The sequence below is a fragment of the Camarhynchus parvulus genome, chromosome 4A (genome assembly GCF_901933205.1).
Source record: "Camarhynchus parvulus chromosome 4A, STF_HiC, whole genome shotgun sequence".
In the NCBI taxonomy this organism is placed as follows: Eukaryota; Metazoa; Chordata; class Aves; order Passeriformes; family Thraupidae; genus Camarhynchus; species Camarhynchus parvulus.
The window spans coordinates 19,001,901-19,029,137 of NC_044600.1; the positions used below are offsets into that span (position 1 = coordinate 19,001,901).

Sequence of the window (27,237 nt, forward strand, 5' to 3'; positions counted from 1 at the left end):
TTCTCTAACATTTTGCTTTTACTCCTTCATGGAATCTTTCCAACGCAACTTCACAAAAGCAACGTAAATAAAGTCTCTTTTTTTTCTTCTAAAAAGAAGATCATGTTCCACAGATTCCGTAGTGCAATTCGTTATCTGGTAGAAAAAAAATATCTTCTTCAGCTCCATGGAGGAAAACGCTGGAAACAGTTCCATGGTCTCAATAAAAATAGGAAAGTCTACCCAGGATGGGCTAGAAAGTTCCAGGTATGTGGGACACACAATCCCTACAGTCTGCCTCTAGTTGAAGAGGATGGAATCGGGGTCCTGGTTGGCCATTTGTGCAATGTGCTTTAGTACATCCTTTTTGGTAATGATCCCCAGCAGCTTCCTGGAAAATGAAAAAACACTTTTAACGCACCCACACTGCCAGAACGGGCCCTGGCAGGGCCACTTGAGCCCCTTGCAGGTGCTGAAGAGTCTTTTGGGATTCAAAGTGACACCCCAGAGAAAGTACTGCACCCTTTGAGGGTGGTAAAACACTGACACAGGCTCCCAGAGCAGCTGCGACTGCCCCATCCCTGCAAGTGTCCTGGGCCAGGTTGGACAGGTCTTGGAGCTGGGCTGGATCCCAGTCCCCTTTGTCCTGGGAGCAGAGGGGGTTCTGGCCCCAGGCCCCAGGGCTCCTACCCGTTGTGAGTGACCAGGCACTGGCGCAATCCCAGCTTGCGGAAAATGTCCACCACGATCTCCATGGGCGTCTCGTCTGTCACCGTGAAGGGACTGAGGTCCAGGATGCTCCTGAGCTTCAGCACAGACGGGGAGCTCGGAGGCAGGGGGGGACAGTAGTCCGTGAAACAAATAATTGAGGTGCTCACGATCCCATCCTGCTTCTTCCGGGCGTTTTCTGCAAAGAGAAATATTTGAATCAGTATCAGCACTCTTTTCCTTTCCCAAACAGAAGAGCATTCCCGTTCCTCAGCTCACATTTAATGGCCTTAGAAGTCCTTTCCTTCCCTTTGCCAGAGCTGTTCCCACCCAAGGAGGGTGTGATGGGTTTCCAGCCTTTCTTCTAAGTGAACCATGAAATCATTAAGGTTGGATAAGATCCTTAAGACCATCAAGGTTAACTGTCAACCAGCACCACCACCATGGTCACCACTAACCCATGTCCTCAAGTGCCACACATTTTTTTGAACACTTCCAGGGATGGTGACTCCAGGGCAGCCTCTGCCAGGACTGGGCAACCCTTTCCATGAAAATACTTTCCCCAATATCCAACCTAAACCTCACCTGGGCACAACTTCAGGTTTTGTCCTGTCATTCATTACCTGGGAGAACCTCCAAGATCTCCAAATTTCCACTGCAGGATCAGCACATCAGCTTTGCCCAAAGCCAAGGCTGGTGCATCTCATTGTACTCTGGCCAGGTAAATACAAGCTCTGGAGACCTTTTAATTCCCCAGTTTTTAGAGGAGGTAAATAAAATGCTTTGTACTTTTATGAGTCACTGATTTGGGTCCCATGCAGAGCAGTTAAAGGACGATTTTTAAGCACTCAACGACTGGCACCAGCTCTATGGACGTCATGAGGGTCAGGAATGGAAAACAAGTCAAGTACTGGCCATCCCCCAGACCGTCACAGCAGTGCACACACAGGTACTGAGGGTACCTGCCACACTGCAATCTGACATCAGCCTTCCAAGGCCTCCTGGGAAGGGCCAGGTTCGGCAGCCCAAACACCAGGCTGGATATTCAGAATACTTCAGAATATTTGGAATATTTGATCATGAAAACCCAAATCCCATCCTGTGCATCACTGTGCACAGCTTGGGGACAGGACCACTGTTAATGAATCCCTGGAGATTCCAAGGAACCCAAGTGCAGAAACTCATGCTGGTACCACAGAAGGCAGGCAATGCACATAATATCCTGATGCACTTGTTCCCCTATTTTATTCCATATCGTCCCAGGCAAGCAGTGACAGGGCAAGAGGACACAGCCTCAGACTGTGCCAGGGGAGGTTCAGGTTGGACATTAGCAGGAATTCCTTCCCAAGAAAGCTTGCTAACATTGGAAGAGGCTGTCCAGGGAGCTTGAGTCCCTATCCTTGGAGGTGTCCAGGGAAGGCCTGGATGTGGCACTCTGTGCTCTGGGCTGGGGACAAGGTGGGGATCTGACACGAGTTGGACTCAATGATCCTGGAGGGCTTTTCCAACGTAAATGATGCTGTGATCCTGTGACAAGCCACCCTGTCCTTCCCATCCAAGGCAAGCAGAGCCCACCCACACTGCTCAGGGATGCACCAGCTGGCCCAGCCACCAGCACCAGGAGTGTGTGACCTCTCCAGGTCAGTGACAGTGGCATTAATGACAGCACCTTCACCTGGGCAGTGCCACCCCTCACCGATGGAAATGATGAGGTCTCTCCTGAGGACAAACCCCACCAGGCGCTGGGATGCCCGGGACACCACCACGGGGTAGCCGCTGTAGGTGGTGCTGGTGACGATGGTCTCCACGTCCTCCACGGTCATGGTGTCCTGCGTGATGACCGTCAGCGGAGGGTCGCTCTTGCGCGGCCGCATCACGTCCATGGCCCGTGTCTTGTGCGAGAACTCCTCCTTGGCCTCCAGGAAGGGGTACCCGTTCAGGCGGATGTGGGCGTCGTAGATCCCCTCGCGGCCGATGGCGTCGGCCACCCACTTGCTGGTCATGGCTGCTGCCATCAGGGGCACGATGTACTCCAGCCCCCCGGTGAGCTCGAACATGATGACCACCAGCGACACGGTCATCCGGGTCACCCCCCCTGCCAACACAGCACAGCTCAGTCACCCTGGCACTGGGTCACACCAGCCCCGCCTCTAGAGAAGGGTGGTGCCAGCACGGCTGGACTGCCCCGCTCAGCAGCACCAAACACAATCAGAACAGCACCAAAGCCTCTGTCCTGCCACAGCACCACGTCCTGACATGGAGCTCAGGTCTCTGCAGGGTTTTGTCTTGGCATGCTTGAATTACACGTTTGAGATTCAAGTCCCAAAACTACTCCCAAATATTTTACAGGAGTTTTGTTCCAATATCCATTCCCCAAAGGGGCACAGACCCTTCAGTGCTGCCCAGCAGTAAACAGAAACATTAATGAAGTTGAAGTATATTTATCTTCCATCAATTACATGCAAACAATCCCACAAGGGTCTGGGTTTGAAGGAACCTTGAAGTCTATCTCATTCCAACCCCTGTCACGGGCAAGGATACCTCCCACTAGATTGGGCTGCTCAAACAAGGTGTATCCTCTCTAAAAAGGCCAAAGATGGGGTTTGGTGGCATGTTTTTAGAGGAGAGTTTGTCCTGATAAAGTAGTCCACTAGGACTCCTGTACTATTCCACGGATGAGGGGACTGGGAATTGTGAAAGTGAAGTTCAGTCACATGCACCCAGTCTCTCCAAGTCAGCCAAGAGGAAGAAGCGTTACCGAAAAACAGAGCACTTAAAAGCAGAATTGCATCACGAGATTTAAGGCCAGAACAGGAAGTAAAATGAATTAAAACCCCACAGGAAAATTCAAGTCCCTGGGCAGCCTCAACTGTTCTGGCCCCAACTCAGGAGCTCCCCACTGCAGCTGCTGTGCCCAGCACTGGGCTGGAGATGGCAAAACAACACCACCAGGGTGAGAAACACATGGCATGCTCTATTACAGTTTCCTGGGATTCCTGAGGTGACACCAGCTCTGATGGTCAGTCACAACCACAGCTCTTCAGCCAGGGAATCACTACAGGGTGGACGGAGATTGTCTTTAAGGTCCCTCCCAGCCCAAACCATTCTGTGGTTCAATGATTAAGGCAGGGATAACCTCTAAGATCAGGGAGTCCAACCATTCCCCCACCACAGCACCTCTCCACACGGCCACCACGGCCCAGCCCCAGCTTACCCAGACAGGCGGCGGCGCCCACCATGGCGTAGAGGCCGGGGGTGATGCAGTCGGCGCCCGGGCTGCACCAGCCGCTGAAGATGGCCCAGTCATGGTGGTAGAAGGCCAGCTGCTCCACGGCCACCCCCAGCAGCCGGCCCGCGATGGCCCCCACGGCCATGCTGGGGATGAAGAGCCCCGAGGGCACCTGTGGGAACACGGGGCAGTGAGCAGCAGAGCCCAGGGACTGCACAGAGGAGTGGTGGAACCTCAAACCAGAGTGAGGCAGAGGCTTTGCTGGAGCTGAGCTGGAAGGGACATTTGAAAAGTCATCTAGTCCAACCCCCCTGCAATGAGCAGGGACATAAAAACTGTCCATCAGCTCACACCTGGGAACTACACCTGCAGCTCCAGAGGCTGCACCAAACAACTTCCAAACCCTCTGAGCAAGGAACAGCTCCAACTATACATTAACAAATTAAGACACTGATTGCTTTGCAATTAGCTCTTTCATCTAAATCACATATTTATCAAAAAAGCTTGAGGCAGAACAATTTAGGAGCATTCTGTGTCTGGAAAATGGGATGTGGAACCCTGAGGCACCAGTTTTGTGACTGCATTTGGTGCCCACAGTCAGACTGGAAGGTTTCTACTGCCCTCAGGTCCAAGCAGCAGGACAAACAACTGCAGTCTGTCCCCTTCTGACAGAGCTTGGGGGAACACATGTCTGGTTAGAGAGGAAATAAAACTTTAAGGGTCCTGAAGAGCACGGGAAGATCATGAGCTCCTTTCCAGGAAACCCTCACCTTCATGCCAAAGGTGAAGATTGTGATGAAGACCTTCATGATGAGGGCCAGTGCCAGCTGCCACATGGCCGTGTACACGCCGGGGCCAGCGGCGCGGTCGGGCAGATCGTCCCCCTTGGTGCTGTTGAAATCGTTCACGTACTCGCAGAGCTTGGACGAGTCCAAAATCCCACAGTCATTGAAGAGCTCCGAGATCAGCTCGCTGGTGCTCATCCTGGTGTACTCGTTGGGGAAGGCCAGGATGGCCGTGATGGCCGTCACCACGATCACCTCCAGAACGGGGTACTTGCCCAGACGCGTCGTCTTGCGCCGCCTGCACCAGGCAATGTTGCTGCGGATGAAGAAAGCTCCCCAGAGCCCACCAAATATTCCCAGCAGGATGAAGGGCACCAGCTCCAGCAGATGCCATGGCATGTGGAACTCCACGTAGAAGAGCACGAGGCGGCTGTTGCCGAAGGGGTTGATGGAGCGCAGGGTGAAGGCAGCCACCAGTGCGGCAAAGAAGGAACGCCAGAGGGTCTTCAGAGGGAAGTAGTAACTCACCTGAAGAGGAGAATGAAGCACATTTGGTCACTTGAACACTTAGCATGACCCCACTGCAGGGAGTAAAGCCAGGACAAAGATCCATGAGCACTGGCTCATTCCCTGCTCTCCAGCCAAGCACCCCAGGCTTGCTCTGGAGCTCCAGTTCAATGAGGACTTCAGTGAGTGGGATGGGCCCTGGCTTGCAGCACGTGCATGTGTCCTCTGTGATCCCTGGAGCGACTCACTTGGGTAATAAAACCTGTCACACATCAGCCATGAGCTGAATTGAGAGAATTCTGTAGCTCTGCAAGGTCCAAAGTACCAAACAGCAGTGCCTGCCATCACTGCCACCAACTATTGCTCAGCTGAGCAAATCCATCCCTGCCTTCCTCTGAAATCCATCCCAGCCCTCCTCTGAAATCCATTCTGGTACTCTCCTGAGCTAAACAGCAATGGTCCTTTCACATCCAGATCAACAGATTAAGGATTAGGTGGTCCTTGGGAAGAAAAGAGGATTGATAAACCAGAGAAGCTTGTTCCCACCTGTAGGTGTAGAAGAGATTACAAGTGACCTTGCCCCTGATAAATCACAGTAGTACTAATTACCAAAGAAGAAGAAGAACAGCCCTGCCCTTAATGGGCTGCAGCTGTGAGTAATAAAGATAAGTGTGATAAAACGGGTGGGTTGGCCAGTCAGGGAGAGCCTGGACGAAGAGGATCTTAAGGGAGAAGACCTTGCAGAGGTAGAGGAGCCCTGAGGAAGAAGGAACAAGGAAGAGAGCTGCTGCCAAAGATCTGCTGTGAGATCAGTCTGGGTCTGATAGACTCAGAGCCTGCTGTTGGAGCCTGCAGTCATAGCTGAAACAGGTAAAAGCCTGTGGTCAGAGGCAGCAAGGAAATACTTGCAGTCATCTTCCAGCAGGAAATAGCCAGCAGTCAGAGTCTGTCAGAGAAGCCAACAGCAGGAGTTTGCTGTAGTCACTCAGGATGGCTAAGCTATAAAGAATAATAAACTGGAACCCTTTTCATGTTGTTAAATGAGAGTCTGTGTCTTGGCTCATTTCTACCTCTAACAAGAGATCTGCTGCAACACCCAGGTACCCTGGGACACAGCTGTCAGGAGAATGGACAAGGGAAAATGGCCTCAGGCTGTGCCAGGGGAGGGTCAGGTTGGACATCAAGAGGAATTTCTCCACGGGCTGTGTTTCTAACTCACAGCATTCCAAGGTTACCTCCTCCAGGCTGAAGAGCACTCCTCCAATAGGAGCTCCAAAAGCCACAGACACACCGGCGGCAGCAGCTGCTGACAGCACCTGAGGGACAGACAGAGGCACTCAGACTCCTCAGCCCTCCCAACCACCCCCTTTTCTGGTTTGTCTTCACTTAAGTTTGTACAATGTTTATCTACAGCACAGTCAGCTAGGTCTGACCTGCTTTAAGGTAGCAGGGAAAAGGTGGAGTGAGCCAATTCCCTAAGAAGGAGCTCCAAAAAAATCAGTTATCATGACAGGACCATTTAACCCAAAACAGAACCACTTACCCTCAGCCCCAGAGCCCCAGGCCCAGCTGCCCTCCCCAGACTGGTGTCCCCACGCACCTCCCTGCGCTTGGCCTCGTTCTTGCGGTACTTGGTGAAGAGGTGGCACAGGATGTTCCCACAGCAGCAGGCCACGTGGACCAGGGGCCCCTCCTTGCCCAGGCTCAGCCCCGAGGACACGGCCAGCACCAGGGTGATGGTTTTGATGACCAGCGTCCACTTGCCCAGGTAGCCTCTAATGATGAAACCACTTAAGATAGTTTTGATCTGGAAGTCAAGCACACAAAGCTCTACAGGCTTTCATTCAAGCCCTGGTCAGAGCTCCTGATTTACTGGACGTTCCCAGTCCTGCCCTTTCCTACAGCTTACAAGAGTTCCCCTGAGCTATCAAAAGTGAGAGTCCACAAAAATATCTCTCCAGGCAAAGGCAGGAGCAGCTATCTGAGTCCTTCCCTGAGGGCCACTATCCCTGCTGGAGGAGCACCTGAGCAGTCCCTCCCGCAGCAATGCTGGAACATCTGATTTTCCAAGGGACTGCACGGAGACTTAATATTAGACATGTTTCAAACAGCTTGGAAAAACACCTATGTATGAAGCCATCACCTAAAGTGGAATCTATTATTCCATAACATGGATGTGTAAATTTTGGGTGGTGGATCCCTACCCCGCCTGAAAAACAACCCACTCTCATTCTCACTCACCTCTGGGATCCCTGAGCCACAGGCATAGGGAGCAAAGCCCTTCACCAGGAGCACAGCAAGGAGGGAGAACATCAAGGCCCAGATAACATACATTAAGTAGTTGAGGATATATGCAAAGGCCCCCTGAAACACAGAGGAAATAGGCAAAATCAGATGGTTTCAACTGAAACCACATCAGACCTGGGCACTGAAGCGAGCACAGGGAATCAGCAGGACACCACACAGAGTTATCAGCTAAAAATGGAGGGACCTGCCCTAAGTCTGAGGTTTCAAGGCCAGGTTCCATTTTCTGGGTTATCAACCATGGCATTCTCCCAGAACATTCATGGGCAAAATACCCTCTAACAGCACATCCTGGACACAGCAGTGGCACACTGCACCTGTAAATGTGGCAGTGTTTTGCCTCCCCACATCCTCTCCAAGGACAACACCCACATAACCTGTTTATTGACACCCCTTTAGGGCCCCAACAATAAACCACTGAACCACCCAGAGCTTGGACTCCTGGCATCCCCATCACCCCAGGGATGCTATACAGGCTGGGCAAACAGGGAATTCAGCACCAAAAGCAGTTCCAGGCACCCATCACCTCTCCATGGCCAAGGATCAGTTGGGACCAGCTCTTCCACTCAGGACACTTGTCCCTGTCGGTGAATGTGGTGTTGGATTTCCAGCAGCAGTGCTCATGGTTGAACCAGAACCCTGCCAAACACACTCCTTCCTTCAGATCTGTCATCCAGTGGGCAGAGATGTCAATCAGACCTGCTAAGGAACCTGGTTTAAAGGGAAAAAAACCAAAATAATTTAATGAGCAGACTCAAACACCTGAAGGTCACAGTCTGCCCCACCAATTTTGGACTCGCCTCCCAACACATAGAGCAGTGTGGTATTTCTGCCTACAACTCACTTTTATTCTATGGAGAGCTAAATGAGAGGATTTGCCTAGTTTTGAAAAATTGCAATATATTGAAAAGAGCAAGTCAGGAAACAGAGCGTGGCTGATGATGTTTCAAAGGTTGACTGTGTCCAAACCCTGCCCTGCATCACCAGCAATTAATTCTTCTCAATAACTGTTTGTTAAATACAGCACAGCAGTGGGAGGGCAGAGAGGGATGTCCCACATTCCTGGGGGACTCAGACAAAATGTGTCACCAGGATCCAGGAGCTGTACCAACAACAGCAACACTGTGACAGGAATAACTCTGAATTTGGAGAAAACATTTCCAACCCTAATTTAAAAAAAGAAAAATAAAGGAGGGGAAAGTTACAACTGTGCCAAGTAAAACAAGGCAAGTGGAGCCAGCACAGAACAGAAGTCAGGTTTTAAGAGGAATCTTCAAGTCACTTTTGTTAATAATTCCTCCAATCTCAGAACCCCCACAACAAGGCAGAGGCCAGGGACCTCTAATCCACAGAAACAAGTGGCAGCACAAGCTCCAGAGGCTGCAATAAACATGCAGCAAATCCCCCAGTTAATGACCAACTGGCCAGCAGCCTTCCTGGGTAAACATTAACACAAGATTTCACTCCATCCCTCGTGACAGATGCTTGCTGCTTCCTATCAGGAAGATTTGTATCCAAGTGATTTATTCCCGCTGCCCTGGGCCAAGGTTTGGTTCTAAGTAATATAAGAGGTCTCAGACAGCTGAATTCTGAAAGACACCTGATTTCCAAACACCTCTCCCTTTTCATATCAAAGTATAGACAGAAAAAACCCAAAAAATAAGAAACTTGCCGGCAGCCCCTAAAATTAACCCTTTCAGTACCCATGAGGAGCATTCAGCACAGACATTCCCAGTGTTTCAATCAGCTCTACTTTAATGAATGTTTTTTATTCATTTCAGAGTTCTATGCCAGCAGCAGACCCAGAGCAGTGTCCAGGACATCTCTCAGCCCCAGTTTTGTATTTTGGTTTTGCACAAACATAGGCTCAAAGCACTTAAATAATTCCCTGTGAATTTACAAGGCAGCAGCAGAGTCCTTGGTGTCAGCACAAGCCCTTACTCCAAAATCCTGCTGCTCCAAGGACCTGCCAGGGCTTGGGGAGGAATGGATCCTGATGCTGCAGTGCAGGAATTAGTTTTACCTGGAGGTTTGCTCTCACCTGCCAACAAACCAATAAGGAGCATCAGCAGCCAGCCAGAGAAGGCGTCGCTCACGCTGTGCAGCAGGGCCCAGGTGGACTCTTTGCTTCTGTTGGTGATCTGGGAAAGGGTTTGCAGAAAAAAACCAAAACCTGTGAGGATTCTGATCCACTGTGGCGTAAATGCTCTAAAACTATTTGGTGACACTGTGACTCTGCTTTGAGGAGGGAAAGAAAAAGCACCTGACAGTGGCTGCTCCTACAGCTGCTGCAGCTCTGGGTGTGGGCAGGAGGATCAAGGATCATGGAATCCCAGAACGGGTTGAGTCAAAAGGGACCTTAAAGATCAGCCTGTACCACCCCCTGTCATGGGCAGGGACACCTTCCACTATCCCAAGCTCCATCCAACCTGGCCTGGAACACTTGCAAGGATGGGGCAGCCACAGCTTCTGTGGGCACCTGTGCCAGAGTCCGAACGATACGGACAGAGATTGGGGTCACAGATTTAATGCCAGCAGAGAGGAATGGTCCACCTGGGAACTGGGCACTGGTGGCACTGGGAAGTGGGACTCAGCCCTGTCCCAGATGCCCAGGATGGCTGAGGCCTGTCAGTCTCACTGCTCTTGACAGGCAGACAAAGGGTGACAGAACAGCCATTGTGTGCCCAGCTGCCTCTCCCAAGAGAAACGTTCCAGCTCAGCATCCCTGTGACAAAGCAAGGCAGGAGCAGCCTGGGGACATGGGTGTTTCAGCTAAAGCCCCCCTTGCACTCTGAGCACATTCCTTTGATTGCAGAGTGCTGTAGTCCTGGGAAGGAATTCTGGAAGAATTGAACTCAGTCTTCTCAAACAAAAATATTCCCATAGAAAGAGCACCATTCACCAGTGCAAATGTGCGAGCAGTAAACCAGACTGGTTCTGCTCTCCAAACCCCCATTTGGATCAATCAAAGCCTTCAAAAGAGAAGCAGCAACCAAAAACCTGCGACATGTTGGATTTAGTGCTCCTTTTCCTCAAACTGAAGTCTCAGCTCCCACCCTAAGAGCAATCCCTCCATCCCAGGGGTCTCCAAGAAGAGCCCCCCTACCCCAGCAAGAGTCACACATGAATTGTCCTGCACTCAGAGCCAGCAAGGAGGAGGAGGAGGAGGAGTTTTTACCTCCCTGTGCCTGTCTCGATCCCTGGACTTCTCTCGCACCCAGTCTATGGTGTTAAAATCCTCGTAGGTGCCCACGCCAGGCAGAGGCTCCTCCAGGAAATCCATCATGGTGCTCGTGCCGTTCATCCCTCCTCCATTATATGAGGAGAAGCCTGGTGGGGGAGGAAGGGGGAAAATTGAGCATTTCTTAGTTTTTCCTCTTTTTATAAAAAACCAAAAGTCATTTAGGAGGAAAACCACAGATTTCAATGGAAATAAAGAGCTACTGAGGTGTTTCCTGAGCTGAATACCACGGGCACATGTTTCCAGGTGATCTGTGCCAGGGACACCCTCCCCAGGTTCAACAGATCACCTGGAGATGGGGTTGCTCTTAGAAATGACTGTTCAGAGCAAAGTAAATCACCATCAGCATCTAGATGGTGCCTTTTCCCCAAATCTAGGACTTGCCATAAGGATATTTTGCCATCTGAGGCAAGCAGATGGGAGAGGAGAAAAGGAATATTTAGGACTTCCAACAGAGCTGAAGGGTATCCCAGGCAGATCTGGCAAGGATGAGAGCAGGATGGGCAGGAAGGCATGATGGGAGCAGGGAAACAGGGAAAACAAAGCATCCAATGGGGCCTGGAAAGCAGAAAGTGGTACCAAATGGGGGCTTGGGAAAACACCAAACTGGAACTTGCAGCTTCCCTCAGGTGAGAACTCAGCCAAACAACTGGGCCTCCTGTCTAACCTGTTCCAGCCCATGGAAAACAATGCTTAGGTTGGGTGTACATTCCCCAAATTCTGGTTCTGGAAGACACTGAGTTTTTGCAGTCATTCAGAGGGGAAAACAGAAGAGCAAAAACCAAAATCCAGTCAAAACTGGAAGGTGGGGGGAAGAGGAGGATTAAAACTCCCAGACAGAAGGATAATGGTTGATACTTGAGCATATTTAGCTTGCAGATATCACGGGGGCAAAGGTGTCTCCAGATGGGGAAAATAAAGAATTCAAAGAGCTGCCCTCTGCCCCATCATCTGAAGCAGGAAGGGAAAAGAGCTGTGAAGTCTTCCCAAGCCCATCTCCCAGATTGCCACAGCTGCAGGAAAACAAGATGAGTCATGTACAGAACTGACAGCCACCACAAAATAACCCACTTAAAACAGCTCCTTGCTTCACCTGGGACAAAAACGAAAAGATGGAGCTCTGCAGAGCTCTTCCAAATGCTGAGTGCACAGGCTGTGAGACCCAACTGCACTGGGAGGGAAATGAGGCACATTTTCCGTGAGGAATCCCTGGTTTTAACAGCATTTTTGAGACCAGAAGCTTGGAAATGCAAAATTAGTATCAAGGCTTCCAGAGATTTCCCCACTGAAACATCCCTGCAGGAAACCCTAAATGCTTCTCTCTAAATCTGATGGATCAGAACCTCCTGGAATAAACCATCCTGACAACAACATGAGCAAGGGGAGAACATGGAACACTGAAGTGCCTGGAACTCCTCCTGCCACCTGGCTGGTGCTGCTCCAAGGACATGAGAGCCACGTGGCACAGGTATTCAGAGAACAAGCAGAGGCCCCATGCTGGTCACCTGAACAAGTCCCAGCTGCAGCCCAGAGCAGGAGCTGGGTTTGCTCCCACAGGAATGACCCATCTCCCAGAAGCCCCCCAATCATCCCTGACTCTGTGCTGCAGGCTCTCTCTGGCTATTCCCTCTTTTTTTTTTTTTTTCCCTATCTACTGAATCTTTTCTAAAGATAAAAGATACAGCTGTCCTCAAGAAAAGTATTCATGAAGGAGAGTTAACCAAGCTAATAGAACACCCTGAGAAGCATTTTCCACAAGAAGATGAGATCAGGCACATTCCATGCTCACTCTCCTGGAATGACTGCCCAGACCAGTGACTTTGAGCTGTCCTGCGAACACTCTCCCAGCCCAAAGCTTGCCCTGGAGCACCAGGAACCAGACCCCGAGGCACAAAGCAAGCACAGAGCTGCAATGACAGAGGGGCTGCAAGTCCTGGTACCCCCAGCAAGACCCTGATGGCACCTGCAGGAGCCCTCAGGCACAGCCCCTGTGATCCCATCCACAGCCCCAGTGAGCCCAGGGGCAGATGGGATGGGCTGATCCCACTCCAGACCAAGCAGGTGCAGGTTGGAGCCTGATCCTGCTCTCCAGGATCCCCGCTCAGCCCAGCCTGCCCTCCTACAGCACCAGGATTTTTATTCCCAAAGGAGAATCCCGAGGTCTCCAGCCACAGACAATTGTTCATTTGACAGATGATACTGAGAAAACATCTTTATATTTTTTTTCAGGGGTAATCCAGAACTATGAAATGGCTGACAACCATAAATATTTATAAAGATCTTATTTCCTGCCTCAGCTTGCTGCAAATCAAGGATCCTAGGATTCCCAGATAGGAATAAAGGAGGAATCAGCTCCATGATGAGCCAAAACACATCCAAGATGATTGCACAGATCTCCCTGTTTGTAACATCCACATCTCCAAATCAGAGACAGTGAGTGAAAAGTGACCCTGTCACAGCTCATTTCAAACAGAGATTTCTCAACGTTCTGATCACTCCTCAGAAGGGGTTAATTAATGCTCCACTTCAGACCCTGCTGAGCTCAGGAAAACCAGGCTGCACCTGGTGAAGTTCCAGGCTGTGCCATGTGCCACCCCACAAAGCCACAGCATTTGCTGCCTGTCCTGCCCGTGCCAAGGGGACAGCCACAGCACCTGGAGAGCTCCAGTGGCTGCTTCCCTGCTCCAGCAAATCCCAGAAATGCGGGGGGTTCACAGGGACAGTGAACAAACAAGCATTACAGAGCAGAAATCCCACAGCCCACCCAGCCTGCTCCACCACCCTCCGCCTGGCTCTGCTGCCCCACGGCGCGCACGGACACAGGGACACATTCCCACGGCTCACATCTCCTTCTCCTCCTCACCCCGGCTCAGCCACTGCCCATCCCGCAGGAGCAGCTCCGGGGCTCTGTCCGTGCTGTGGCCGGGTGCAGGGGGACATTCCCGGGGCTCAGAGCGGCACTCCGTGCATCCTCCTCCTCCTCCTCCTCCAGGCTCCTCCTGGCGATCCCGCAGCGCTGCTGGGACCCTCCCCGCCCCTGCCCCGCCCCTGGCGTCAGCGGCACCGTCACCAGGGCCAGCCCCTGCAACGGCCGGGGACACTGTCACCGGGGGGACACTGTCACCAGGGGGACACTGTCACCAGGGCCAGCCCCTGCAACTGCCGGGGACACTGTCACCAAGGGGACACTGTCACCGGGGGGACACTGTCACCGGGGGGACACCGTCACCAGGGGGACACTGTCACCAGGGCCAGCCCCTGCAACGGCCGGGGACACTGTCACCAAGGGGACACTGTCACCGGGGGGACACTGTCACCAGGGCCAGCCCCTGCAACGGCCGGGGACACTGTCACCAGAGCCAGCCCTGCAGCCACCAGGGGACATCTCTGGACCCACTCCCGCAGCTCCAGCTCCTCCCTGCGCTGGGCCCCAGGGCTGGGGCAGCCCTGCAGGTGGGGTCTCACCTGAGCAGGGCAGAATCCCCCCTCCCCTGCTGCCCACGCTGCACGATCAGCCCAGGGCACAGGGGGTTTCCAGCATCATGGTCAGGGCAAGTTGAGCTTCTGATCCACCAACAGCCCCAAGTCCTTCTCCTCAGAGCTGCTCTCCATCCATTCCCCCCCCCGCCGGCTGGATCTGTTCCTGCCATTATCCCAACCCAAGTGCCAGTTCTGCTTCACCCAACAGCCCAGCCCCAAGGATCCACCAAACCCAAACCTTAACCATGGAGGGACACCCAGACACGAGCACTCTGCTCACCACCTCCCACACGGGACACTCCCTGCTCTGCAGCCCTTTCCCAGAGCTCTGCCCCAAGTCACGATGCAGGACAGGAAAGCACATTTATCAACAGTCTCCTGACAGTGGTGGGTCAGTCACTGTGTACTGACAGACAAACCCCTTTCTTTTCCCACCCAGCTGACATTTTCCTTACTTAATAACTCCCGGGAACGCTCTTTGCTCCCTGTCTTTCCAGCAGGCAGGCACTGAATTTTCTTTTGTCCTCTGGGCACAGTCAGACTTCAAAAGCTCTCCCAACACACAGCAGCCTTTATCTCACCTTTATTCAGTGCACACAGAGCTCAAAGGGGCTGGTGATTAAGTTCCTCGGGCTCCAATTTGCTGGTGATAACTTGTCATTCAAGCATTGTCTGGGAGGCTGAAACTCTGCACACTCCCCACATTGACTTTGGTCTCCCTGATAAAAGCTCCCGGGTTCTGTGTGAGGTCAAGGAGGAAGGCGGGTGAAGAAAGCAGGGTAGATGAGCCAGCTCAAGGCTCCCACTTCAATTTTAATTTAATTTTTAATTTGAGATGGAGAATAACTCGCTGCTAAATCCTGTTTGTGCTTATAAGCACCAGGGAATCATTGAGGGTAAACTGGGCACTCAGACCTCTGATTATGGAGTCACAGACAGCTTTGAGTTGGAAGGGACTTAAAGTTCATCTCATTCCACCTCTGCCAGGGGAAGAGACACCTTCCACTGTCCCAGGCTGCTCCAAATCCCAGTGTCCAACCTGGCCTTGGACACTTCCAGGGATCCAGGGACAGCCACAGCCGCTCTGGGTACCCTGTGCCATGGCCTGCCCACCCCCACAGGGAACAATTTCTTCTTAACCTAACCTCAGTCTTCCCTCTCTTAGCTCAAACCAATCCCTGTCACCACCTGCCTCGATTCTTGCCTTTAAAACTCAAGGAGAAAAAACCTTTTAAAATGCCACCGAGAAAAGGAGACCTTCCACCACTGGAACACTTTTGAGTCTTCCTCTGAATGGAGGAGAGAACCTCGGCCACCCCCTCCCAGGCGGGCCCCCAGAGCTTCAGGTTTCACACTGGCACCCCAACATCTGCCAGCAAACATCTGAAGTCAGCAGGGGAAGTTCACAGGGAGAACTGAAACTGGCATTTGGGCAAGAAGCCCTTCCCCCTTTAAAGTTTCCTCTTTTACTTCAGTGTCACCCTCCCCTGAGGACCTGAGCACTTGTCAACAGAGAGAGCCAGGGGAAGCACCCCTTAGAGTTCAGCATATCCATGTGGATTCACCCCTTCTCCATGAATTTCACTGCTCTGACTCCAGGAGGAGGAGCAGATCCTCTGGCCAGACAAGGGGTGGCATGGGAAGCACCAAATCCTCTGTGCTGCCGCACAGAGAGATTCTCTCCACCACAGAAAACCTCCAAAATTACAGATAAGCAAGAAAGGAAGGGAGGGGACAGTCTGTGCTCATATCACAACCCTCAGGAATGGCTGAGTGCTGCAATTTCATGGCACTCACATCCCTCCCTCCTGCCACTGCCAGCTCTTCTCCACAGCAGCTACTTTGGAAAACTCCAGGAAGGATTCTCCTGGAGCCAGAGGATATGCTCCATGTCACAGCCCAGGAGCCACACAGACAGGGACACAACCCAACACGGAATCCTGCAAACTCTTCACCCTGGTGCCAGGAAACACCAGAGCCATCCTGGGCAGAGGCCAGCAGGACCCACACAGCAAATATTCCCATTAAATCCTATCCAAAGCCATCTGGAACAACAGAAAGAGGAGAGCTTGTGGGTGTTACCTCCCATCTCCCTGTCGAGTGGCGGGTCATCGTCGGCCATGGAGAAATCCATGGATGCTCCAGCTATTTCCAGCATATCCTCATCACTGGTGGCACTCTGGAAGCTCCCCCGACGAAAGCCCTTCTGATCCATGGCCAGAGCTTCCAAACCTGCCAGCAAAGGGAAGCTTTTTAGAGCACAAGCAGGAAAACTCATTTTCACACCCAACTGGACTGACACTTGACCCTGGAGACCCAGAGGCTGCACTGCTCTTCCCATGGGAAGGCTGGATGCAGTGATGTCACCTGAAGTTCAGGCTGGAATTCCAGTGTTAGCCAGGGCAAGAGCCACTCCATATATTATTATAATAATAATAATTATTCAATCATTATTAAATAATCTCCACATGTGCTCTCAACAGGTTTGCAACAATTTTTTTTTATTGGACCCCACCAATCTCAAGGAGCTGCCCATGCCACACCATGACAAGAGATCCATTGTCTTTCCTCCTCTTTTCCAGGACAGCAGAGGAAGTACAAAAGCACGAGCTCTGAAAACATAATAATAAACTAAATAGGGGGTGAAAAGTCAGATATGAGCCTCGAAAACAGCTCTTGCCACATGGAAATGGGAATCTTTGCATTTCCATGAGAAGACAGAACCACAGAATGGTTCCAGTTGGAAAGGACCTCCAAGACCATCGAATCCAAACTGCCAAACCCCCACCCTGTCCCCATCCCAGAGCACCGAGTGCCACCTCCAGGCCTTCCTTGGACACCTCCAGGGATGGGGACTCCAAACTTCCTTGGGCAGCCCCTTCCCATGTTAGCAAGCTTTCCTGTGAAGAAATTCCTCCTGGTGCCCAATCTGAACCTCCCCTGGCACAGCTTGAGGCTGTCCTGGTCCTACCGGCCGCACCGTTCTTGACCCAGGCCAGGTTGCCCGCCTGGACTCACTGCTGGCCATGTGCACTTTGCTCTTGCAAACACTGATTTTCTTCCAGAGAATTAAGAGAGAAACCAATTACATAGCTCAGGCCTGTTCCAGGAAGGGAAAACACCAGCCAGCACTTCCCAAGAGGCTGAGTTACACACTCTGCAGAAAACACTTCCTGTTACACAGAAGAGGCCATCACAGCACACACAAAAAGCCTTGGCAGCGCACAGGGTGCTCTCTGCTGAGCCTCACACTGTGGAACACCATGTTCCTTAACTTTTACACCATGTTTTCTCACTAAACAGCCACAGAAGATCCTGGCAAGGGGGGAGACAAGGGGAGCTGGGTGCTTGGGAAGGCACACGAGCAGCTGCACACCCTGAGAGCACACAGACAGTGTGGTCCAGAGAGCCAAGGGCAGGAGAAACCCAGGAATTCAAAGTTATTTGCCAGCTTAACAATGAAAATAATTCAATGGCACTCAAGTGCTGTGATGCTCTTCCAGTAAACTGCTTCCAGGGAGCACAGAAGATCCAGCTCCCAGCCTGGGAGGCAGGAATGGCCCAGTCAGCCTGGCAGAGAATTAAGGGAACTGTGCTTGTGTGTCTCAGGGCTCGTTGCAGCATAACATGGTTTTACAGATATTTTCCAATAAGGCTCGGTGGGTGTAAATATGTGGGAAATGGGGCTAAAATATCTCTGTATTTATACAATCCCAGAATGGCTGGGGTGAGAGGGATCTTGAAGTCCATCCCACTCTACCCCTTGCCATGGGCAGGGACACCCTTCCACTGTCCCAGGCTGCTCCAAGCCCCATCCAACCCAGCCTTGGACACTTCCAGGGATCCAGGGGCAGCCACAGCTGCTCTGGGCACCCTCTGCCAGGGCCTGCCCACCCTCACAGGGAAGAATTTCTCCCTAATATTCTATCTAAAGCTCTCTGGTTTGCAGAGAAATCAGCAGTTCCTGCAGCACAGGCAGAGCAGCAGCACCTCCTGCTCCCCTCAATCCCTCCCTGAGCTGGTTCTCATTGACAGCTTTAAAACCCAAAAGCACAGCAGCAAACACAGCACCTTCCAGCCACAGCAGAGCCCAGAGAATGCTTGGCAGCACAAGAAGGACACACAGGAGGGTAATTCCCTGCTCACTTCTCCTGTCAGATCGAGACAAGACGTTTAAGACGCTTTTTCTTACCAAAACACTCCCTCTACAGATGCTTTCCCAGGCACAAGGAATAAAGTTAAATAAAAATTAGCCCATTTTCATGCTTATCTGGTTGTTCATTTACCCCAGTTCTCCATCGGGCAACAGCTGCCTCTTTGCACAGGCCCTGGCACTGCCAGAACCCCCGGAGCACTCGCACATACCCCAGGACTGCCAGTGTCCCCAGCGCCCATGTGACACCATCCTCCTCCTCCAGCTGCTGCCATCCAGCTCCTCTGCCCTTCTACTCATCCTGGTGCTCCCCGTGGCAGTCAGAGAAAGGGAAGCAGCAAAGCAGAACCCGGCAGGGTCCCCAGGCCACCGCCTGGAAGTGACTCAGTGACAGCGCTGGCAGCAGGAAGCCGGAGCCTTGCTGCCATTTCCAATCCAAAACCCAAGCATTCCAAGGTTTTCTCCTAGCTCCAGGCTGGGTGTCACCCAGATGGGCTCCCTCAGTCTCGCTGTACCACCATGGCAGCAGGGGACGGGACCGGCACTGCAGAACTCCAGCACCCCACACTCACAGCGGCCCTTCCAGCACACAGGCTGGAGGGTTTCCCGGTCACAGCATGGAAAAAGCTCCCATAGCATTTTTTCCTCCTTGTCAGAGGAGAGGCTCGACCCCAGCTCCAGCAGCACCACACGGAAATCACACCAGGAGCACCCTGCCAGCAGCAGGCAGCAGTCCCAAGGAGCCACTCCTGCTGTGGGAAGGAGCAGCTTACCACCTAGTGGCTGTTCACTGGGAAACCAAAACCTGCATCACGAGACTGGGGCTCCTTTAAAGATCAGCAAATCTAAGCTGAGCTTTGACAGCTCAGGGCTTTCCTTCCTTGCCAGCCCCACGTGGTTCTCAGGCACATCCCTTCCCCCAGGTACCAGACCACTGGTGTATAAACTAGGAAAAAACTGCAGAATAAGCCAATTTTAACTGAATATAACAAGAAAGGAGAAAAAAAAAGTAGCATTTGGCTGTTGGGTCAATGCTCCTGGTGCCTGGCTGGGAGCCAGCAGAGCCAGGCTTTCATAGTCCTAGAATGGCTTGGGTTGGAAGGGACCTTAAAGCTCATCCCACTTCTACCATGGGCAGGGACACCTTCCATTATTCCAGGTTGCTCCAAGCTCCATCCAACCTGGCCTTGGACACTTCCAGGGACAGGGAGTCCACAACGTCTCTGGGCAACATCATCACTCTACAGGCTTCCACCAACACTAAAAAATCCCCACATTTCCCATCCTAAACAGAGGAAGGGACTCCATGAGGGTGAAACTGCACTTATGTGTGAACTGAGAGAGCTGGTTTGGATTTTGCTGTATTCCAGCCCTCAAGACATGGAACCCTCTGCAGGAGGAGCTGAACTGAGAAGCCTGGTGCACAGTTGTGCTGCCAAATCAATACCCCAGGGAGGGGCCAGCCCTGTGTCCCCATGCTGTGACAAAAGAGGCAGTGATTTGCCTCAGGCAGTTCCCAAGACAATGTTATTTTCCAAGCCATACTCTCCTCCAATTCCCTGTGCTGTATGAAGCGACCACAAATGGTCCCACATTTGGTAGAGAGGAAACTACACCAAATTTCCAAGGGCCTGGAGTGACAGGACAAGGGGGAATGGTTTCACCCCTGCAGAGGACAGGGTTAGATACTGGGAAGGAATTCCTCCCTGTAACAGTGGAGTGGCCCTGGCACAAGCTGCCCAGAGAAGCTGTGGCAGCCCCATCCCTGGAATATTCAAGGCCAGGTTGAACAGGGCTTGGAGCACCCTGAGATTGTGGAAGGTGTCCCTGTCCATGCAATAGATGGTCTTCAAGGTCTCATCCAGCCCAACCCATTCCAGGATTCTCACAGCTCCATTCCCGGGGTGACGCAGAGGACGCCGGTGCTGCCCCAGCCTCGCGCCAGGGCAGGAGCAGGATCCTGGAGAAGCTGTCCCTGCTGTCCCAGGGGCACAGAGCTGGCCCTGGCACGAGGCTGACCTCCCCAGGCAGCCTCCTGCCCTCGGAGGCTGCTCCAGCACAGGCAAACACATCCCGGGAATGCTGCCTGTGCTGGCCAGGGCTGTCCAGCCACGCCAGCCCGAACAATAGGTTTGAGAGAAACTGGGAATTCTACCAACACAGGCTGAACACAAAGACTTGCATTGTTTTAGGGCTTGTTTGGGGCTCTTTTGCTGTTCTCTGACACACACCCTCAAAGGCCCTGGGAGCCAATATTGCAGGCTCTGCTCTGACATCCCTCCAGCAAGGTAACGGGGCTGTCATACATCAGCAGTCACAGCAGAGAGCAGCACATGAATCCTGTGGCAGTTTGGGTTTCCCAGGCAGCCGGGCTCACAGGGTGTTGTGGGATTCGCTGCCATCCCGGGATGCACAGGCACACAGAGCCCTCATCCTTCCATCCACACCAGGACCACCTCTTCTGGAACAATCCACCATTCCACAGAGCTCCGTCCCTCAGCCCAGGACACTGGAATACTCAAACAGAGGCAAACAGCAACACATCCATCCCAACACCATCCCAGCAACTGCTCCAGCAGCAGGTACAGACCGAGGTGAGTGCACAGATGTGCCTGAAGACACTGCCAGCCCTGTTCAGAATCAGCACCAGTCCTCAAAAGCCAAAATAAACTCTGTTTAACACTAATCCAGCTGAGCTGGGAGCACTGGTACATCACAACTCAGAATCAAGAACACATCTTGATTACTTATTCACAGTTATCTGCCCCATCCATTAGTTTCACCACAAAACCTCTTTTTTTTCCTCCTAAACTTTCCATCTTTACCATTTTAGCTCTCACTCAAAAAGCCACAATCTCTGCTCAGCCACCTCTTCCCAGGAGTTTCCTCACAACTACTGCCAGCTTCCTTTCCTTTTTGCTTAATGTTCTGACTAAAAGCAGCTCAACATGAAAATGCCCAGGACCAAATTTACAGGTAGTTTGTGACCAGTTGAGGGGAGGTTGCTACTGGACTCTAAACTGTATTTTCCAGACGAAATCCAGTTGTTTACAGCAGTTTCCATACTCAAACACAATAACAGCTTCTTTGCCATTCCTAGCCTCTTTGGGAATCCACGATGGTGTCACAGCTCCGTGTGGGAGGATCACCCTGTTTGCCCAGCATACTGTGAGAATTTATAAAATTAAAGGATTTTGGGAAAGCTGCAAAAGGCAGGCCTCAGAGACAGCAGAACTGTGATTAGAGTTAAGCAGTAGCTATGAGATAGGTCAGCAGAAAAATTATGTAAGAAGTAGAACAGTAAGGACAAATAGAACAATGGTTTGTGTATTAACATTTGTCTAGAATAATTGTTTAAGTTGCAGAAAAGTATATTTAGCAAGCTATTAGGAAGTTTTAAGTTTAATAATGGAGCTGTGGGTATTGTGTTTTAAGGCTTACAAACAGGTATTGTATTTGAAATAAGCAAGCATTGTTTTCATTGAAACCACGTGTGCTTATAGCGATTGGATAGAACTACTGTCAACTACTGCTTTTGTTTTGTGTGATTTGTCAAAAAACTTTTAAAGTAAGTTGTATCATTGAGTTACAACAACCAAGTTGCTGTAAACAAAGTTGTTTACAGCAGTTTCCATACTCAAACACAATAACAGCTTCTCTGCCATTCCTAGGCTCTTTGGGAATCCAGGACGGTGTCACAGCTCCGTGTGGGAGGATCCCCCTGTGTGGCTGGTAAGGGATGAGGAGCAGGTGCCCGTGGGCAGCCTGGCCCAGCACACCCTGCCCACGGCCCAGCACCGCTCACCCAGCCCCAAGTGTGACCCACACAGACCAGGGGGCAGCAGCCTGAGCTAACAGGGCTGGTCTGCACCGGGGAGCAGCTGGGACAGGGTCCCGAGGCTGCAGCCCCACCGATTCATCCCAGTGCACAGCAGAGTGTGAAAAGAGCCCCAGCACATCTGCCACAAAAGCAACTGGAAAATGGCCTGGGTGCAAATGAGATGTTAGTAGCTAGAATCATGGAATTCCAGAATGATTGCGGTGGGAAGTGACCTGAAAGTTCATCTCCTGCCATGGGCAGGGACACCTTCCACTATCCCAGGTTACTCCAAGCTCTGTCCAACCTGGCCTTGGACGCTTCCAGGGATGGGGCAGCCACAGCTTCTCTGTGCAATAAGAGAATTCTCTACTTCCCAAATAAGTAAGTTACTGGTTTGTGCATTTGTTCTGTAGTGTTTTGTAAGCTCATTTCCACTTTCCAGGTTATAAATGTCTCTGCTGAACTCACACACTGTCCATTCACCAGCACAGAGGATCTACACCTTTGGATCACATGCCTTACACTTATCCCATTCTTCCCATATCTGCTATGTTTAGTTATTCTCCTGGAATTCAAAAGGATAAAAGATCTGCTGTTACAGATCTAACAGAGAAAGCTGATGCCCAAAACTGTGCCAGACAGAAAAAAGCCAAATAACCACTGTTAAAATACCATCTCACCTCAAAAATCACCTCTTTTTTCCCATTTTTCTTTCTCCTTTAATTGTTTTAAGGACTACCACGGTTACAAAAGCAAAACTTCAACAGATATTTTCAATGATATTTTATAGTCCAGTTTAGTGTCACACTTGCATCGAGTCCCAGCCAGAAATCTGTCATTCCATGCTTTGTGAACACTGGATCTCTTCCAGCAGAACACTTTCCCCTTTTGGTGTTCTTTTCAGGAGACACTTCTCAGCACACCCCAAAATCCGAACAGCACCACATGGAACCAGGTCCAGACTCATGCAGATAGAACTAGGCTCTGCCTCTTGCTCAGCAAGGTACAAAACCCCACCATACCGAAATATGGGCTACAACAGGTTTAACAGGGGATTTTCAGGTGCATAGAGTAGACTGAACACCCAGCTTGCACAAAATCCTAGGAGAGAACAGGCTGGGAAAGCCTCCCTGAGGTGAGGGGAAGGGGAAGAGAGCCAGAGCCCAGGCTGGGGCTGCTGCTGAGCCCCCGGGGAGCCACGTGGCTGACCCGGAGCTGCTGCCAGCTGCAGTGGGAATTACACAGCGAGAGCTGAGCACACCAGGTACAATTCCAAGCCCTCCCTCTCCACAAAATCCATCCCAGCTGCTCAGCACACACCATGGAGATGATTTTATATGTTTTTATCAAACCACAGGATCTCATTCCACTCACAGGCACCTCCCTGACCTGAACTATAAACTCTCCTTCCTTGCCGATGGTTAAGAAACAAACAGAAGTTCCTGAAGAAGGAATGAATAAAGGCAGCCCTTTGGAAGTGCTGGATCACAGCCCAGCAGCTCTGAACCCCACTGCACTGAGGCAGAACAGGCTGGCACAATAGCACAGAGCCAGCGCAGCACTGGAGCCACTCTCCAGGCTCATTGAATTTCCAGGGATGGTTCCAACCTCCTCCCAAAGCAGGACACACATTCCAACCTCACCTTCCACCCGGCAACAGCACAAACTGGGACATTTTGGGTCCAAGTATTCCGGAGGAAAAGCCATGAAGAGGAAAAGGGACTATTAAGAAGAAAATCAGGGATATGATGGAAATATCCCGCCCCAAAACGCCACCAGTGGCTCTGTCAGACCAAAGTGCTCAGCTAGGCTTGCTCCTCTCCCCAAACTCCAGGGAGGCTTACAGCATCCTTTTTCCAACTAAAACACATATCCATCCACAGAGAGCAAGGAATGGTGGCCTAAACTGCCAGAGCACAGGGGGGATATGTGGGATACAGGGAAGAAATTCTTCCCTGTGAGGGTGGGCAGGCCCTGGCACAGGTGCCCAGAGCAGCTGGGGCTGCCCCTGGATCCCTGGCAGTGCCCAAGGCCAGGTTGGACACTGGGGCTGGGAGCAGCCTGGAGCCCCTGTCCCTGGCAGGGGGTGGGACTGGATGGACTTTAAGATCCCTTCCAAACCAAAGCATTCCATGACCTATAAAACCAGGGCTCACAGTCCCTCACAAACACCTGCTGTGAGGCTGTGCTGCAGCAACAGGAGGGGGTTGTTATCCCAGAGGAAACAATTAAAGGCCTGATGCACAGAACCATTCCCACCCATGCTGTCACCTCTGCACTCACACCCAAATCCAAGCTGCTGGACAAACCTGCTGGATGAGTCCGTGACCAGACCATGGCAAGGTCAGTCAGTGCCAGCCCTCACCTGCCTGGGCAGCCTGGGGCTGCAGACATCCTGGCCAGCTCCCAGAACACCCAAGGGACGTGGGGTACTGTGTGGATGAACTCTGTGTGAACATGCTCCAGGTGAGAAATTTGGGGCCAACTTGCCTTCCTTTACTGGCAGCCACATCCAGCTGGAGACACAGCTGGTGCCACCTTGCACAACAAGGAGGGAAGAAGAAAATGAGGGACTGTGACAGAGGGAAAGAAATTATCTGGGATTTTGGGACAGGGGCGGTGAAGGTACATGCAAGGTACAGGAGCACAAATTCAAATCTCAAAAGATATTTTGGTGCAGCCAAGTGTGAGGTCACACTCCCCAGCCCATTCCCTGCCCGTGCACAGGGTGGGGGCCATTCCCAAGGGGGCAGCTCAGCACAGCCAGAGGATGATTTGGCTGCTGCATCCCAAAGAAGTAAAAACAATTTTCTATTCTACACAAGCACCACCCATGCAGCCGTGAAAACAAAAGCAATCCTGGTTTTCAGTCCTTGTGGGAATAACGGGAGTCAGAAGAGCAGTAGTGTCTGCCAGCCATGTCCCCACAGCCTCCCAGGGGCTCCCAGTCCTGTCCCATGGACTCCTGAGCCTGGAACAGAACCACCAATGCCTGGAAAACTCCAAAGTGTGCATTCCATAAACACCTGCTCTGAACAGATGCAAAAAGTTGAATCATTCATTTCATTCTGGCTGCAAAAACTTGAGGAACAAGATCCAAAATTAAGGAAGGCTGTAAAGCCTGGACAAGGCAAAGCTCGCAGCACCCAGAGGCTGGGAACACAGAGTATCACAGGATTCCCAAATTCCAGCTGCTCTGTTTCTCACCCTCTCTATTCTTGGAGGTTTCTCCAGACATGAGTCCTCCATGAGCACCCAAACAGACCCAGAGGGACACCAGCTCCACTCCGTGCACTGCAGCAGGGACAGACAGGAGGGAATCCCATCCCTGTGCTGTCCCACCCCATTCTCTGCCCCCAGCACCGGCATTCCCCACGGAGAGGTCAGCAACCATTCCAGAGGGTCATTTATCCATCCAACAAGCTGTGTCAGTACCTTCTGCCAAGGATCAGCTGATCCTGCCGTCACTCTGGCACCTCCTGAAGCTGCTGGTTGACAAAGAGGGTTTCAGGCAAGGAAGCCCGGCCAGGACACAGGGCCCACCCCAGGCTGAGCCCGCACCTGGCACAGGGGGGCTGCTGGCACTTCACACAGGGGGCTCACAGAGCCACAGAAGGGCTTGGGATGGGAGCGACCTCAAAGCCCATCTCCCACTCCCTGCCATGGCAGGGACACCTGCCACTGTCCCAGGCTGCTCCCAGCCCCAGTGTCCAGCCTGGCCTTGGGCACTGCCAGGGATCCAGGGGCAGCCCCAGCTGCTCTGGGCACCTGTGCCAGGGCCTGCACACCCTGCCAGGGAACAATTCCTGCCCAGTACCCCAGCCCGCCAACCCTGCCCCCCGGCAGCTGGAAGTCACTGACTCCTGCCAGCCACGGGCACGTCCCTGCCCGACGCGGGGATCCGCAAGCCCCGGGTCCCGTCACTGCCCCGAGCTTCTACCACCGCCTCCGGCAAAGCTCCCGGTGCGGCGGCCGCGTTCCTCCCCACCGGGGCGAAGGGCAGAGGACGCGCTGCCGCCCTCTGAGCCCCCGCTGGCCCTGCCCCGGCCCTGTTCCCGTACCTCGGCCCGGTCCCTCCGGCCTGGCCCGTCCCGGGCCCGGCGCCCGCGGCCCCTCCGGCGGCTCCTCCGGCGGGACGGGCGGAAGGGGCGGGGCTAGCCGTGGGCGTGGCCTGTCGAGACCACGCCTCCGCAGGCGCCTTCGAACACGGGCGGAGCGCGCCGCCGCCATCTTGGGTGAGGGCACCGCGCTCTTAAAGCGGCAGCGTCTCCTTCTGCACGGCGGGGACAGTGGGACGGTCCCCGGCCCCGTCCTCGTCCTTGTCCTGCTCTGTCCCTGCCCCTGCCCTGCCCCGCCCTGCCCGCTACCTCCCACCGCTCGCCCCGGACCTCGGACCCCCGTCGCTGTTCAGCCCCACCCTCGGTCCCCCAGCAGAGATTGCCCATCACTGACCCCCCCATTGCTGCTGACCCTCCATCGCTGACCCTCCATCACTGACCCATCACTGACCTCCATCGCTGATCCCCCCATCTTTGACCGTCCCTGGCCTCCCCAGAAGAGACCCCCAGCAGTGATGCCCCCTCCTTGTCCCGCCCTGTGTCCCGGTGCCCCAGCGGCACCTCCGTGTCCCCGTGTCCGTGCCGGGGTCACCAGAGGGCGGCAGAGGCCCGGGCAGGAGCCTCCCGGAGCTCCGTTACCCCGCGGCTGCCTCAAAAGCCGCTGGTTTCTCCTCCGGGTCTGGAAACGTGGCCGGTTCCTCCTGGGAGACCACCCAGAGGAGCACGAAGCCCTAGAGTGATCACAGATCCATGGAATTTTGGGTGTTGGAAAAGTTCTCCAAGATCCCAGGACTGCCGAGGCCACCACTAGCCCATGTCCCACGTGCCACATCGCAAGGGCTGTTTAACCCCTCCGGGGATGGGCACTCCACCACTGCCCTGGGCAGCTGTGCCAGGGCTGGGCAGCCCTTCCCATGAAGGAATTTTCTCAATATCCAACCTAAACCTCCCCTGGCACAATTTGAGGCGTTTC

The 27,237-nt window shown here is 52.7% G+C and overlaps 1 protein-coding gene across 3 annotated transcripts; it reads right to left on the reverse strand.

Moving 5' to 3' along the window:
- Positions 1-26,322, reverse strand: LOC115914939 (H(+)/Cl(-) exchange transporter 5). 3 transcript variants are annotated; one of them, XM_030967825.1, is made up of 13 exons: positions 26,268-26,322; positions 16,316-16,465; positions 10,691-10,842; positions 9,554-9,653; positions 8,039-8,223; positions 7,450-7,572; positions 6,809-7,015; positions 6,444-6,524; positions 4,687-5,229; positions 3,902-4,088; positions 2,384-2,782; positions 670-886; positions 1-370 (listed from the first exon to the last, which is right to left on the reverse strand). In XM_030967825.1, exons 2-13 carry the CDS (start codon positions 16,446-16,448, stop codon positions 280-282), a joined length of 2,418 nt encoding a protein of 805 aa, XP_030823685.1. In that variant the 5' UTR covers positions 16,449-16,465; positions 26,268-26,322; the 3' UTR covers positions 1-279. The 3 variants fall into 3 exon arrangements, with proteins under 3 accessions (XP_030823685.1, XP_030823686.1, XP_030823684.1); XM_030967826.1 differs by lacking the exon at positions 26,268-26,322 and adding an exon at positions 25,642-25,829; XM_030967824.1 differs by lacking the exon at positions 26,268-26,322 and adding an exon at positions 18,599-18,667.
- Positions 26,323-27,237: the final 915 nt, after the last annotated feature.